A 16411-nucleotide genomic window follows, 5' to 3' on the forward strand; every position below is an offset into this window, starting at 1 on the left:
TTATGGGATTGCCTGTGAAAAGTCCCTGAGAGTTAAATAGTATAATCCCTAGAAGGAGAAGGTAAATCTGGTGGACTTGCCTATACAGGGGCCAGCCAGCTTCCATGAATGGGAAGGGCGAGATGCAAACAAAAATGTTAAAAGGAATTGGACATGGGTAGATTTTTTTTGTTTTACCACTTTCATCTTCAGCCAAATGGAAGTCTGCATGCCACTTAGAAGAGGTTGTAGTCTGCATGACTCTTTCCTCACCGCAAGATGGCAGACTGCCTTCTTTGTGACATTCAAGTCAAATTAGATAAAATGGGATAATTAGGAACATGGTTTATCAGGACGTTCCTTGTGGCATATATATCAATTTCACATGCCCAGTTTGAAGCTGAGCCCCCCCCCCCAGCCAGGAGGTGGGCAAGGCTATCCCCTGGTGGATAACAGGCATCATAGCCAAGAGCAGATTAACCCTAAAGCTTGTCTTTTATAAAATTGGCAATCCATAGGCATTGCTCAGTGCCTTTACTCAGGACGCCAAACTGATTCAGGTATACAGGTATTCCTTGACTTCTGATCACAATTAGGACCAGAATTTCCATTGCTAAACAAGGGGGCTGTTAAGGGAGTTGCATTGGATTTTACAACCTTTTCCTCCACAGTTAAGCAAATCACTTCAGTTGTTAAGTGAATCATGTGGTTATTAAGCAAATCCAGCTTCCCTCCGAGATCTCGTTTGTCAAAAACGGGCTGGGAAGGTTGCAAATGGTGATCACATGACCCCGAGACACTGCAACCATCATAAATACATGCTGGTTGGTAAGCACGCAAATTTTGATCACATGACATAAGCTGCTATGGTCACACGTGTGAGGACTGGTCATAAGTAACTTTTTTCAGTGCTGTTGCAACTTTGAATGATTGCTAAATGAATGGTTCTAAGTGGAACACTATCTGTATTTTAGAAACCCCCAAACTCTGAGTTTATCTCCTCGTTTTTATAAGATTCTTCCTGCCTGACATGGAAATTTTAAAATATATTCATGTGTGATATATTTTGTGTTGGCTTAATAAAAGCCAAATATTTGGCTATTAAGGAAATATCCCTAATATTTCCCTAGTAAGGATTTTAGATTTCCCCTTTTTGCCACATTCTTGTAGCCATGAATATACTTTAAAATGCTTGCATTGCACTTTGAGGTGGCTCATATGTTTTAACTAGTAGTGAAATCCAATTTTTTTTACTACCGGTTCTGTGGGCATGGTGTGGCATGGTGGGCATGGCTTGGTAGGCGTAGCAGGGGAAGGATACTGCAAAATCTCCATTTCCACCCCACTCCAGGAGAAGGATACTGCAAAATCTCCATTCCCTCCCCTCCTGGGGAAGGATAATGCAAAATCTCCATTCCTACCCCACTCTGGGGCCAGCCAACCGTGGTATTTGCCGGTTCTCTGAACTGCTCAAAATTTCTGCTACCGGTTCTCCAGAACCTGTCAGAACCTGCTGGATGTCACCCCGGTTTTAACAATTACTGAAGATTATTGTACAAGTTTGTAGCCTGAAATAAATACTTATAAGTTCTCATTCTTCTTCATTTTTTGGTGAATTTTCAGCAGCTGATTATGCAACTTTCCAAATAGGTGAAGCAGGCTTCTGCTAATTTTTTGTTTGTTTTCCTGGAGTCAGTATTCCAAGAAGCCAGTATTCCACCTGGCTTCTACTAGAACTCACAGATTCCTGGTTTCTAGCCAGGGGTTAAGGCAGGGGTGTCAAACTCACATTGTCACGGCAGCGTCAGATGACATATTGGGACTTCCCCCCCCTTCGTTGAACCGGGCGGGGTGTGGCCAGCACATGATGCATCTGGCCCATGGGCCAGGAGTTTGATAGCCCTGTGTTAAGGCATCAGGTTAACTGCTACAACAAACTGGCTGTCTATTTCTGCTAAGTGGTATCCTCCAAATATATTTAACTAAACTCTGTGTTGATGTTGGATAAAACTGAAGTTAGCCAGTAACACTTCCTAAATTATGTTTTTGAAATAAAGTGTTTTTATTCTGGTTTATTATCTTGTTTTATTTTAGCTTTAATTTTCTTTTTGTTATAAAAACTGAGATGCAAATAGTTCCTCTAAACTGTTAGATCAGGCGCAGGAACAGAAGACGTGACCAGCTCGATACATGTAACAAACTTTATTTACATAGTAACAAGTAAAAGAAGACTGCAGGCGCGCTGCCGGAGCTCTCCTTATATTCGCTCCCGGCAGACGCACCGCCCCTAGACAGGGATTCAAATCTCCCGCCCGATGGCTGGCAGCCAATCAGGGCGGATGCCCTTATATGGACATAACACTCCTCCCCCCTTAGTCTGAACTGTCAATCTCGTTTACAAAAGTCACGTAGTCGCGCAGGTACGTAGGACGCCTCGGCACCCTAGCTGACCTGCGCAGTCTCACTTGTTCTCCGTCTCCGACCTGGATGGACGGGGCTCTGTCGTCTCCGGGCTCCCTCTCCGGAACCGGGCTTGGTTCGGCTGTCGAGTGAGCGGGGTCACCCCCAGCGCCTCCGGCCGGACCGCAGACCTTGGGTGGCTGGTTCTGGTGGTCTTCTTCCTGGCCTGTGGATCTGTTTCCTCGTCTCGGTGGCTCGGTTCCGACCCGGGAAGAGCGTCTGAGTCTTGGTAAGTCCATCGTTTGCTCCTCCCTGGTCTCCCGGGCGCTGCGGTTCGGTTGCGGTTCGGCCTGGTGCCGGGTGGGTGGTGGTTCTGTTTGGTGCCCTCTGGACCGGCCCGCCGGCTGCGGGAGGTGCTGGCCCGTGTTGCGTTGTCCGACCTCGCAGGGGTGGTGTTGGTCTGCTAGGTCGGGCTGGCGTTGGTCTACCCTGTCTGGTCGGTGGTTGTCGACCTGGTCGGGCTGTTGTTGCGGCACTACCTCTGCGGGGCGGCGGAGGTCTCCCTTGCCGGGGTGGTGCAGGTCTACCTGGCCGGGTTGTTGTCGGCTTTCCCTTCCCCCTAGTCCCTGGTCTACCGTTGGGTGGTGCCTGGGGTCATCCGGGTCGGGGTGTTGTTTCCTGGCTGCCTCTTGTGATGGGCGGGGGTCCCTCTTGCCGGGGAGTCGAGTGCCACCCTTGCCCATAGGTTTGGGGGTGCCCGTCTTGGATGGGTCCCGGTCTACTCGCCTGGAACTGCAGTCTCCCTTGCTGGGCTGGCATGGGCTGCTGTAACTGGTGGGGTGCGCTGCTCCTCCTCTGGGCAGGTCCCGGTCTACCTGCGGGCTGGGTTGGTGGTCCTTGGCCTTGCCGTGCCCGGTGCCCACCTGGCTGGGTTGGTGGTGCCATCCCCCGTGCGGTTGGCCCCGGTCTACCTCGCTGGGCTGCCGGTGTGACAGCATTTGGTAGTGGGCTGGGCCAACCTTGTCGGGGTGGTGCTGCTCTGCCTCGCAGGGGTGTGGTAGGCCTACCTCGTCAGGGTGTTGTAGGCCTACCTCGTCGGGGTGTTGTAGGCCTACCTGGTCTGGGTGTGGTAGGCCTACCTCGCCGGGGTGTTGGAGGCCTACCTCGTCGGGGTGTTGTAGGCCTCCCTCGTCAGGCTGGTTTTCATGTGCCCCCCCCCACCTTTTTCGGAGTTGGTCGATGTGGCGTCTCGTGAACTGTCCATCTTCCAACTCAACGATGTAGGATTTGGGCCCGGTTGTGCTGGCAATTTTCCCCTTCAGCCACTTAGGAGAGCCGCTGAAATTCAGCGCGAAGATTGAATCTCCTTTGCTGAAGGCGCGAAGCGGGCGGCTGGCGGTTGCGGTCACTTCCGGGCTGTATTGGGGGTGCAGCCGGTCCAAGGGTGACCTCAACCTTCTGCCCATCAACAGTTCGGCCGGGCTCTTGTGGGTGGTGGCGTGTGGCGTGATGTGCTGTGTGAGGAGGAAGTTGTCTATGCGCTCTTGCCAGTCCCCCGGGCCCATCTTGGTGAGGGCCTCTTTGGTCAGCCGGACCATGCGTTCGGCTTGTCCGTTTCCGGCCGGCCTGTAAGGGGCGGACAGGGCGTGGCGGATGCCCAGTCCTGCCAGGAAGGACTCCATGGCCAGGGATGTGAGCTGGGGGCCGTTGTCTGAGACCAGCACATCCGGTAGGCCGTGTGTGGCAAACAGGCGGCGCAGGGCTCGGATGGTTGCTTCAGTTGTGGTAGATGCCATCGGCACCACCTCGAGCCATTTGGAGAAGGCATCTACCACGATGAGGAGGTGTCGCCCTTGCATCGGACCCGCGAAGTCAATGTGGATCCTCGACCAGGGGTTGCTGGGGGTCTCCCACTTCGCGACTTCGGATTGCGGCGGCGCTGGGCGAACTTCTTGGCACGGGTCACATCTGGAGACCCATTGTTCAATGTCTTTGTCCATGGAGGGCCACCAGACATAACTCCGTGCCAGGGCCTTCATGCGGACGATGCCCGGGTGCCCCTTGTGTAAGGTTTCTAGCGTCCGCCGTTGCAGGGTGCCTGGAATCAGCACCCTGTCTCCCCATAGCAGGCAGCCTTTGATGGTGGACAGCTCCTCCTGTTTCCTTGCGAACGGGCTGAACCTTTCCTCTGGCTTTTCCGCTGGCCACCCTCTGAGGATCCAGGACTTCACTTGGCGGAGTGTGGGGTCCTTTTGGGTGTGGACGGCCACATCTGCGGATGACACCGGGCAGCTGGTGTCGTCATCAATGTGAAGTAGGTGGAGCGTGGGGGCTGGGTCCTCGACCGGCTTCCTCGACGGGCATCTGCTGAGGGCGTCAGCGTTCCCTATGGCTGTGCCTGGCTGGTGCACGAGCCTATAGGAGTAGCCAGCTAGGAAGATGGCCCATCTCGTCATTCTTGGGGACATGAAGGTCGGGGTTGGTTGGTCGCCTGCGAGGAGTCCCAGGAGAGGCTTGTGGTCTGTGACTATGGTGAAACGTCTTCCGTAGAGGTATTCGTGGAAGCGCTTCACTCCAGCCACGATGGCCAGGGCTTCTTTGTCCAGCTGGCTATAGTTCCGTTCTGCGCCGGACATAGTCTTTGAAAAGTACGCGATTGGGGCTTCCGAGCCATTGGGCAGTTCGTGGCTGAGGACTGCCCCCACCCCGTAAGGCGACGCGTCGCAGGTCAGTCTGATGGGGAGCGTCTCGCTGTACTGGATGAGGACGCTTTTGGACGTCAATAGTCCTTTGATGGCCCGGAATGCCGCTTCCTCTTCCTGGCCCCACTTCCAGGAAGCCGATTTCCCCAGCAGGCGGTGGAGTGGCTCAGCAACTGTGGCTTTCTGTTTTAAGAAAATGGCGTAGAAGTTGAGCAACCCAAGGAAAGCCTGAAGCTCCGTTTTGTTTTTTGGGCTTGGAGCTTCATGGATTGCTTCCACTTTTGATTTGGTGGGGTGTATGCCTGTGCTATCAATGAGGAAGCCCAGGAACTCGACTTCCTGTACTCCTATGATGCACTTGTCCCGCCTGACCCTCAAACCCTTGTCCTTGAATCGCTGCAGGACAAGCCTGAGCCTTTCAAGGAGTTGGGGTCTCGAGTCACCGGAGATGAGCACATCATCGAAGTAAGGCACCACCCCTGGAACGCCTTGGAGAAGGCGTTCCATCATGGATTGGAATATGCCAGGGGCAGCGCTGACTCCAAATTGGAGGCGGTTACATTTAAATGCCCCTCTGTGCGTGACAATTGTCTGAGCCTCCGCCGTTTTGTCATCCACTGGCAGTTGCTGGTAAGCCTGGGCCAGGTCCAGTTTCGCGAAAATTGATCCAGATCCCAGGGAATGCAGCAGGTGTTGCACCACTGGGACTGGGTATGCGCTCTGTGCCAACGCCTTGTTGATGGTACAACGGTAGTCAGCACAGATGCGCACAGACCCATCATGCTTCAGTGGGGTCACAATGGGGGTCTCCCATGAGGCATGATCGATCGGTTCCAGTACGCCCTGGGCGATCAGCTTATCCAGCTGTTCATCTACTTTCGGCCGCAGGGCAAATGGAACTCGGCGGGGCTTGAGCCTGATTGGGGTGATTCCCTTGTCCAGATTAAAGGAGATTGGCCTCCCCACAAATTTCCCCAGCTTACCATCGAAGACTTCTTTGAACTCTTCGATGATGGAGTCGAGTTCGTCCCTGCGGATCTCGTGGATGCCCTGAAGTGAAAGTCCTAGAGGCTTGAACCACTCCACGCCCAGCAGGTTCGGTCGGCTGTGCTGCACGATGGTGATGGGCAGCTTTCCATCGAAGTCGTTGTACTTCACATGGATGGTTGCTCTGCCTAGGATGTCGATGGGGTTTCCATTAAAGTCCACAAGTTTGTCTTTCGGGGCTTTCAGCTGGGTCCTTTTGTATGCCGGTTTCAGCTGTTGTAGGTGCTGCCAGTCCATGATGGAGAAGGCGGATCCGGAGTCTACCTCCATCTTGCACGGAGACCCCTCTGCTAGCAGCGTCACGTGGAACTTGGTGGTCCCCTCGTCGCTTGTGTGAGCAATGGTGGTGGTCTGGTGCACCGTTCTGTTTCGGGGATATTCCTCCTCCCCGCGCCGGGACTGGTTTGAGGACCGTTTGGATGTCCTCTGGTTATCTTTGCGATTTTCCCGGAATCGCGGTCTGGGCGGCTCCGGGGCTGGGTCTGTGGCTCTGCAGGCCTCGGCGATGTGGCCCCTCTTCAGGCATCGGCGGCAGGTCGCGTCCCTCCATCTGCAGGTCGCTCTGGGGTGGTCGCCTCTGCAGCTGCCGCATCGCTCTCCGCGGTCGCCATGCGGTGGGGTTTCCCGCCTGGGAGGGCGGGACACCTTGTGGACGGCCATTTCCTCATCAGACTCGGATTGAGTGGTTGCCTCGTCCGATGAGGTTGGGCCCGACTTGTGGATCTTATGGATCCCTCTTGCTTTTACCATTGCAGCGGCTGCTTGTTCGGACGTTTCCGCCGCTGTTGCCTCGTCGAGGACGTCTTTAAGCGGAATCTTCTTCCTGCTGAGGAATTTCTTCTGCAGCCCCACATCTCGCATTCCAAACACAATGCGGTCCCGGATGGCATTGTCCACATTGTCGAACTCACAGTTGGCAGCGAGTTGGCGGAGCGCTGCCACGAATTCTTTGATTGATTCCCCTTCCCGCTGGTTTCTTTGCTGGAAGGTGAACCTGTTTGCGATGGGGGTGCCTGTAGGTGCATAGTGCTCCTGTAAGACGTCCTGCAGGTCATTCCAGGACATCTCCTCGATGTCCCTAGGTGCCACGAGGTCCATCGCCATCTCTAAGACGTCCGATCCGCAATGAGCCAGGAAGAGGGCTCTTTTCCTCTCATCATCGAGGTTCTGGTATCCATTGCCTCGCAGGAACTGCCGGAATCGGACCATGTATGACCTCCACTTCTCCCGGGATGGGTCGAACGGGTTCAGCGCGGTCATCGGGGCTTGCGGGGTAGCCATTCTGGAAGTCGCTGTGGTGAGGTGACTTCAGCTCTTTGGGCGATCGTGCCGTGAGTCTTTCTCAGGTTCTCTTCTCTAGTCCTTCGTCGCCAGTGTTAGATCAGGCGCAGGAACAGAAGACGTGACCAGCTCGATACATGTAACAAACTTTATTTACATAGTAACAAGTAAAAGAAGACTGCAGGCGCGCTGCCGGAGCTCTCCTTATATTCGCTCCCGGCAGACGCACCGCCCCTAGACAGGGATTCAAATCTCCCGCCCGATGGCTGGCAGCCAATCAGGGCGGATGCCCTTATATGGACATAACATAAACAATAACATTTTTTATGTATACAGCTTTTATCTCTCAACCAAGCAGCCATATGCCCAATCAGCCACCCTCGAGGTATATAAAGATGCTTGGTTTGAGAATTCCTGAACTGCGAAGGCAAGAACTGAAAAGACACATCAACAGAAGACCAGAATTCAGTTGCATTTATTTTGTTGCCTTACTAAGCAAAAACAAACAAACAAACAAAAAAAAGGTAAGCAGGTCAGGAGATAGTTTAAACTAGTGAGATGGTTTTGAAATTCATCTCCCCTTCTGTGCAGATATATTCAATGATTTCCAAACCAGTATCATTGGGAAACTTGAACTGATAATTTCCAGGCAATGTAACAGTCACTTCTTTTTTGTCATGTATGAAGGACAGCTAAAAAGAAAAAAAAAACACAACGGAGTGAAATATAAAGTAGAGTTCAACAGAAGAACAGGATCCATTTAATTAGCCTAATAATAATCATAAGTTGGGAAGCAGTTGGGTAGGTGAAAGAATTGCCAAACAACATCTGACTAATGATTGGTAATTTCATAAAGCTCTTGAGCCTTTAATTATGTGATGGATAAATGTTCTATAAATACAAGTTTGGAGAATATATAGTCTTGCAAATATTACAGAATCCAATTCCCATTTGTCTCACCCAATATAGCCAGTGATCAAGAATGCTGGAAAGGGCACATGTTCTTAATTTCCTTTTTATTATCTACAACAGACTTACATAATTTGAGATCTTCATATATGAAAGAATTTCCATCATTTTAAAAAAAAAATTATTGTCACTAGAAAGAGCTAGGAACTCCCCAATGACAAGTTGAACAAGTACGGAGATAAACTGCTCCCAAGAGCTACCCATCACAAAACCTTCAAGAGCATCAGTTGGGACTTTCAGAGGAGTAATTAAAGGGACTAGTAGAAGAGTGTGAAAGTTGGACCATAAAGAAGGCTGAGCGCCAAAGAATTGAGGCCTTTGAACTATGGTGTTGGAGAAGACTCCTGCGAGTCCCTTGGACTGCAAGGCAATCAAACCTGTCAGTCCTAGAGCAGATCAACCCTGACTGCTCTTTAGAAGGCCAGATCCTGAAGATGAAACTCAAATACCTTGGCCACCTAATGAGAATGAGAAGGAAGGACTCACTGGAGAAAAGCCTAATGCTGGGAACGATTGAGGGCAAAAGAAGAAAGGGACAACAGAGAATGAGGTGGCTGGATGGAGTCACTGAAGCAATTGGTGTGAGCTTAAATGGACTTTTGGGGAGGGTAGAAGACAGGAAGGCCTGGAGGAACGTTGTCCATGGGGTCACGATGGGTCAGACACGACTTCGCGACTAACAATAACAAAGAAGGACTACTAGATGAATAATGTCTAAATTATTCTCTAGGTGTATTGGAATAGAATGCTGATAAACTACTGGCTGGCAGAATGGGCATTTTTATCAAACATGTACAGAGTAAATGTTGAGGAAAACTGCTCCTTAATTGCCAAGCATGCACACACACATTTTGTCTCTTCTTGTGCCCTTTGAAGTCTCACCTCAGTACTTCCACCCTCCTGGAAAGGGAAGTTGGTCTCCCTGAGTTCTTTCCCCCATTGCCCTTTGTTCCTGGAGTTGCACACGATGGTTCTTACGTCTCCATGAATGTCGAAACGTGCATTGAGGTGAATTAGAAGATTTTCTTGATCTTTGCCAAGATTTATTGCAAAACTGTGAAGGATGGAGGAAAAATATGATAAATTCCTTGTGCAGGAAGAATAACAGAAATAGATTGATTTGTGGCATTTATATCCCTCTCTTCCAAAATCACTGAAACCAAAATATTTTCAGGGCAATTTACTAGAGCATAAAACAAATTACTCCCAGCAGTATTTAATACAGTATCCTGCATTTATGCTTTATTTCAGTTTAGGTTAGCAAGCAGCATTTTAATGTGATGTGAAAAATAGTGGCAATATGTACATATGAAGTATTTGCCCGGCACCCTTATTTATTCATACTTTATTAACCCTATTTTTTTGGCTCAACAAGACACAACGAAGTAGGCTTAAGTGTGCTTGGCTAGTTTGCAGTATGCTCCACAAATGCAGCCACTGAGAATGATTGTGGTAGCTTTCCCCTTCCCTCTTTTCACATTATAATCTGGAGCAAGTTCAGATGTTCTCTCTCACTCGTACAAATGTTTCCCACTGCACACACTTCTACTCTGATAAAGAGCAATGAATGAAGATAAGAATAAGCATGCATGAGGCAGGATGGGGATCATCAATGGGAATGGAAAATTTCATGCTGGTAATTTCGCACCAACTTCAGGGTGGGTGGGAACTCTGCAACATGGTAATGGGGAAAAGGCATCCACTGCCAATTCCAAGCTTCTCCCATCCCAATTTAACAGCCTGGCAACTGCCTCGCCTTCCCCTAAGGCAAGCTGAAGCAGTCACATAGCAATGTTCTTGCTCAAGCATCTTTCCCAAAGAAGATCAGTTCTCTTGGCTTTCATTAGTATCATTTGTCTCTTCCAAGAATCTTCCCTGCCTTTGGGGTACAAGTGGGAGATGTCTAAGCCAAATAATGGGGATGATTTTATTACCAGTAAGGGAAGAGTCGGGGCATGTCAATTCTCAGAATATCTGTCTCAGTGACAAAATAGACTCCCTCAAGACTCTCTACAGATGCCTAGCACACTCCCCACTAACATCATTGGTGCTTGCTAGAAAGTGTTACAATTCCCTTTAACTAGGAATGATGGGAGCTTAAAAGCAGCACATGTGAAAGTCACCCGCTTGGGTAAGTCCATTGTGTAGACAGAATAGCATCATTTTCATAATATCCTGCAACTTTTCTCTTTCAAATTGTACCTTTGTGCCACATGAATTCCTTTTTTTTCTTAAATTGCCTTCAATGTAGATTTTATTGCTATAATTGATACTTCAATATATTTTAAGGGGGAATGCTCCTTGCTGTAAGCTTTTTGGCAAGATGCTCCACTGTTTATCCATTTGGAGTGATTTCTAAAATATTTTCTTGCCCAGACCTGTTCCTCCTCTACAGATCCATCAATCACATTTGCTTTCATGCCAAGCCAAATATTAAGGACTGATTATAGTACTAAATGGTGCTGATCCTGCAGTTTTTTCCAAGAAAAAGTCTCCAGTTCCTTTCCTGATATTGGTGAGAACTGGAAGAGCATGCATACAGTTTTAAAACTTTTTAGAATCATAGGTGAGAGCTGTTGGTGATGTTGCTAAAGCATCAGGCTAGAAACTGGAAGGTTGTGAGTTCTAATTCCATCTTGGGCACAAAGTCAGCTAAGTATCCTTGTGTTAGGTCATTTTTTCTCAGCCCTAGGAAGGAAGCAATAGCAAACCACTTCTAAAAAACCTTGTCAAGAAAACTGCAGAGACTGGTCCAGGCAGTCTCTGAGAATCAGACATGATTTAACAGAAGAGAAAAAAAAAACGAGGCATATGTAGTAGACAAATATCCATTTCTGGAAAAAAAAAAATCTCCAAGAGTCAAATGCCAGGCTTTGAAAAAAAAAAATCAAGATTATTTTTCTCAACTTTATGAGAAAAGTCTTTAGGCATCTCCCACAATTCCTAGCCTGAATGACATTTGAACGTGCTGGCTTGAGCTGTTGAGCTGTGATCCAACACATTTGGAGGACACTTGGTTGAGGAATGCCACAGTATGAGTCAACAAATGGACAAACGTGTGTCTCTAAAAATGGAGGCTCAAATTGGAAACCACAGTCATAAGAATTTATGCACAGTTTTCAAATTATCATGCTCATTCTTTCTAGAAGACCACCAAATGCAGGTTACTGTGTACAGTGAATAGAAACATGTTCCAAAAGGAGATAGAAGAAAGGCAGAAAATGGGGCTACTGCCCAACAGCTGGTTTTATTTAGTTTCTTGGCAGGAGTAGCAGAGAACAGGGGGGAGGTGTTCAGAGATGAGTCATTGGAAAATGTTACAGTGGCATTAACCCTTTTCTAGCAAATTGTCCATGGAGATTCTCAATCAACCAGGATATGGTTGTCCCAATGATGTTTTTCCCCAAAATATGTTTTGCCTTTTGGAAAAAAAACAACTTTGGGATCTTTTAGAGTAAGAGGACGGAAGAAGCAACAGGATTCTTCTGTTTCATTAGTGAGAACTACGAAGTTCTACCTCCTACTTGCATAGACCCAGACTATATTGTACTGTATTTCACTGGAGAATATATCAGTGTTGAGAGTCAGGGAGATGATCTTGATAGAAATATGCAAGAATCATTATATAAACAAAGAGGGCTGAAACACACTAAGACTATTTTAAGTCTCAGAAAGCAAGGTAGTATCCAGAAGTAATTCAGGCAATCTCATCCCTGATTCATCAGGATACAAGAAGGAAGGAAGTAAAGCACATCAGATGTTCAAGAGGCCGGTATTATGTCCCATCTCAATAAAGTACAGTTCTAATTTAATGTGGACTTGATTTTCTGGTCTGGTCTCCTGATGGGATTGGCAATCAGACAGGTACAAAGAAATTTCTTTATGTTACTTAACAATAGTTCCCATGCATTTTGGACGAAACCATTAGGATTAATTTTAACAATCTGGCATCTTCCAGATGTGTTAGATATCAATTCTTACTGTACATCTGGTCATCACCTAGTGGGGAAAGCTTCTATGAACCAATACAAGTTTCCACTACACATGATTCTAAATATGTTCCAAATTATCTTATTAGTGATGCCAACTTACCTCTTACATCCTGATAGAATATCACCTTTCACTGTTACCTTCTGGCCAGGTGTAATGTTCAGTTTAGTACAAACAATTCCCTAGAAAAAGAATTCCAAAAGCATTTAGTGAGTTGCTCCTGTAGCCCCCCTTGTAGGAAACACCCCACCCCCCCGTAAATTGGAATCTACATCTATTATGAACAACTGCTGTTGGGTTATTTGAAGCCAACAACATGCTGCATTGATAAAACATATTATTGTACCAGGTGGCAGGGAAATATGGTCATGTAATATTTGAGGTCCTTTAACTTCAAAACCGATGAATATTCAAATTAATTCAAAACCTTTTAAAGTCTAATTATTTTATCACAGGAAGGGATTGGCAAAGTCCTCTTAAATATGGAGGAATTCATTTTTTTAAGCCTGTGTTGAAGTTGCTACCATGTTCTATTGTTTGGATTATTTAAAAAAAAAAAAATCAAATGTACAAATTAAAAAAAAATACAAGTAGATTTTACCCAGTTCAAAGATTCATTCTAGAAATGATTGGAATATCATCACCTCAGCCAACAACAATGGAATCAAACCTGTAATATCTCTAGAGGTTAACTGGGTGGAGAAAAGGTGTTCTAAGCAAATAAATCTGGTACAAAGTTAATTGGATTAGCAGAAATAAAGTATATTCATGAATCGCCCCCATAATGCACCTGGATATCTGTTTTGTTCCCAGGTTAGGATACTGTCACATAGCAAAGTGGTCCACTAACCAAACACAAATTTATATTTGATACTTCTCTGCTAGTCCAAATAATGTTTGGCCAGAAAAAAACATAGGAATGATATTTCTGCATAAATCAGAAGGGATAGCATAATTGGTTATTTCTCACAACATTTATATTATTAGATGGGAGATTTATAATCTGCACTGTGTTTAAAGAAAAACCCAGGAAATTAATTATTCGGTATTAGCATGGCACATTAAGATGTTATCTTTCAAGTAGGCAGTTCTGCTGAGAATGAAATGATAATCACGCAATTAGATTATTTGTTGCTATTGAGAGGCAAAACAAAAATCCTCCTCCTCCTTCCCTTCCTCTATGTTAAACATAAGAGTGGTCATAACTTTGACTACATGCTCCAGCATTTTCACTGTGGGGTTCTAGACTGCTGTATTAAGGCAACCATAAAACAACAGAAAGAGCTTCATCTGTTCTCTCTCAGCTGGCATTCTTTTGCCCCCAGACCGTGACTACTGCAGCCTCATCCTGCTTTTTTCTATCCTGCAAAACCTAACAGAGCTGAGAGGAGAGAGACAAGTACTGGGCTGAGTCATGATGATGCCAGCTGCCCTTTCTCTTGCTGCATGCTGAATTTCACTATTGGAAAGGCTGGGTGAGAGTAGAAGAGAAATGCTTCAAACCCATATAGCCATCTTCTGCAAGGGAGGGGCAGCTCCTGCCCATTTGACTGTCTATGCCAGGGATATGGAAGAGGGGAAGAGTTGTTCTGACATCACCATCTGATAGTTAACTTCTCCACACTAATTCATAACTGGAAGCTTGTGGAAAATCTCAGAAGTAAAAGATGGCACCATGAAAGTTTCCAGTCTTTTCCTTTATGGGAAGAAGGCTAAGTTTGACTCCTATCATATTGATCCTGAATGCCTGATGTGATTTTCTTCAGGAAAACCCCCATCTGCTATTCAGAGAAATGGTTACAAAAGCCTTTGGGCTATGTTTAAGAGATTAAAATTGGCAAAGTATGTTTTATAAAGAGGCAAAAGAAATCGTAGTTTTTGTGATGCCTAGTTTTTTTTTTAAATAAAGCAGGCAAAACAAAACTCAAACAAGCAATATTTCTTCCTGCCACTGAACTAAAAAAAAAAAAAAAGGGAAAAGATTCATTTAATTTTTTTTCTGTTGTAAAAGTTAAGTTCCCCATATAAGAGAGAAAATGATAGATAAGGTGAAGAAAGGCCTAATAGGGCAACGCCCCTGCAAGTCTATGCCAGCCTGAGCCACACCAAGTTGCCCCAAGACTGAACATTCCTGTTATTTATTCCCCCCAACAGATGTCTTCAGTTCCTTCAAAACTGTGGATTTAAAATAATGCTAGACTTATATTATAATAATGAGATTACAGAGTCTGCAAAACTGGGGCTTCCATCAGCAGTTTTTTTTCAGCAGTTTTCTGCAGCTATTGCAAAATTGGGAGAAAGTGGATAGGATGAGAATAGGGAGAAAAAAATTGTTAAACTGAAGCAAACGTAAGCTAAATTTTTCTTCCCAGATATACTTCCACAAACTTTCCCCAAACAAATGAGACAATTACAATAACCTCATAGCTATTCAATACTTCAGAAACCCTGTGCTAGACAGAAGCCTATTACAAGACCACACATTCTATTTAAGATTTTTATCCAATTTCACCTTTCACTCTGGTACTACTAATTCAATGACAACTTTTAGGAAAAATTAATCAGCCAGCTCAAAATCAAGCTCCAGGAAGATCAGGGTATCTCGCCTCTGTTTGCCACAGCAAGAAGGCAAGATACTCTACTCTAATTTGAATGCCTGACTTCAGCTATAACCGGCATCCTTAAGCATCATACATCACTGCCCCATAAACTCACAGCCATAGCTCTGTTCCTTGTTCCTGCAGCTCACGGAGAAGATCCTACACAGAGATGAAGGGAACTATGATGCCACTCCCTTGCTTTTAAATACTCTGCAACTGAGGAATTACAGATGCTACCAACCAATAGAAAAGCAGCAGTGAATGATGGCTGGAAGGATTATCAAGGCAGTTATTTGTGGGGGATGTGGCAATGTGGCATAGTTTTTTTTCATTATGCATTGAGGCCAATGGAAAATACTTTTACAATGAGAGGGTTTTATTGTCCAAGATTTCTCCCCTCCCAATTTATATTGAGTACTTGGCAGGCACTTTCTAGGCCTCTTTATTGTAAAAGCCTATAGAGACCAGAGCCAAAAGATTCAGAGATATTTTAACAAATGGCTTTATTAAAAAAAAGATGTGGGGGAAGCTTAAATCAGAAGTGCTGAATTAATCTATTGTTAAGGCATGATTCTTATATCTAACTGAAGATATCTAATTCGTGTCCAACAACAGCGATGGCCACACATTCATTATTAGATTGTTTTGTTATCTGACTTCCTTCCAAACAGAGATTTTATCCTAATGTTTTACCTGTCATATCTCCAGGCTGAGACAGAAATATAGTTGATTTTAACCTCAGGAAGGATTGCGGTGTGTTTTTCCTTAACCAGAATGATTCTATTTTAGAATATTTTGTGGATTATTTTCTGGGTCCTTCAAGTCATTCTTCCCATGAAAAGAGAACATAACCATCAACAGTTAATATGACTAGCCTGAAATCTTATGATCTGTGGGAGGGCTTAACAGGGATCATAAGATATTTTGCATTTTCCCTCTGAGGCTGGAGGAAGAATGGGGAATTTGGTACTGAAAAATCCTTCTGCAAAATTTCAAAGCGACATCTTTGTCACACCAGAAAATCTAACATTGGGAAGGATCAAAAGGAGGTTCACAGGCTGAGGCTGTAAAACTGCAACATGCTAGCTGAAAATTCTGAAAGTTGCAAATTCATTATTTTTGAAGGACATCAGGTTAGAGCAGGGGTGTCATACTCAATTTCATTGAGGGACGCATCAGAGCTGTGGTTGACCTCAGTGGACCAGGTGGGCGTGGCTGACTGGGTGGGTGTGGCGAACTGGGTGGGCATGGCCAGCTTGATGCCAAACTGCTTGCCTAAACTGCTGGCATGTCTCCTCTTCGCATTGGATAGACCAGGCCGAAGCCACACTGGCCTGATGTTTCCTCTTTGCATTGGGTAGATCGGGCTAAAGCGATGCGGGCCGGCCCCTTACATTTTCCAGGACAGCCCCGCGGGCTGGATCTAACCACATCGCAGACCAG

At 46.2% G+C, this 16411-nt stretch overlaps 1 protein-coding gene across 1 annotated transcript; it reads right to left on the minus strand.

The window, feature by feature from the left end:
* Positions 1-7868: 7868 nt before the first annotated feature.
* LGALS1 (galectin 1) lies at positions 7869-15142 on the minus strand. The gene is made up of 4 exons (XM_070947141.1): positions 15084-15142; positions 12471-12550; positions 9261-9432; positions 7869-8101 (listed from the first exon to the last, which is right to left on the minus strand). Exons 1-4 carry the CDS (start codon positions 15087-15089, stop codon positions 7955-7957), a joined length of 405 nt encoding a protein of 134 aa, XP_070803242.1. The 5' UTR covers positions 15090-15142; the 3' UTR covers positions 7869-7954.
* Between the last annotated feature and the right edge of the window lie 1269 nt (positions 15143-16411).

The sequence above is a fragment of the Pituophis catenifer genome, unplaced genomic scaffold (assembly GCF_029215685.1).
Source record: "Pituophis catenifer annectens isolate HBS135680 unplaced genomic scaffold, rPitCat1.0.hap2 SCAF_7, whole genome shotgun sequence".
In the NCBI taxonomy this organism is placed as follows: Eukaryota; Metazoa; Chordata; class Lepidosauria; order Squamata; family Colubridae; genus Pituophis; species Pituophis catenifer.

Excerpts from the sequence above, each read along its gene's own strand:
- LGALS1 (XM_070947141.1), bottom strand. Across the intron at positions 9,433-12,470 it reads ATTCTATCAGGATGTAAGAG|TTTTGCAATAAATCTTGGCA; the intron begins GTAAGTTGGCAT and ends CATCCTTCACAG. Across the intron at positions 8,102-9,260 it reads AGGAGGGTGGAAGTACTGAG|CTGTCCTTCATACATGACAA; the intron begins GTGAGACTTCAA and ends TTTTCTTTTTAG.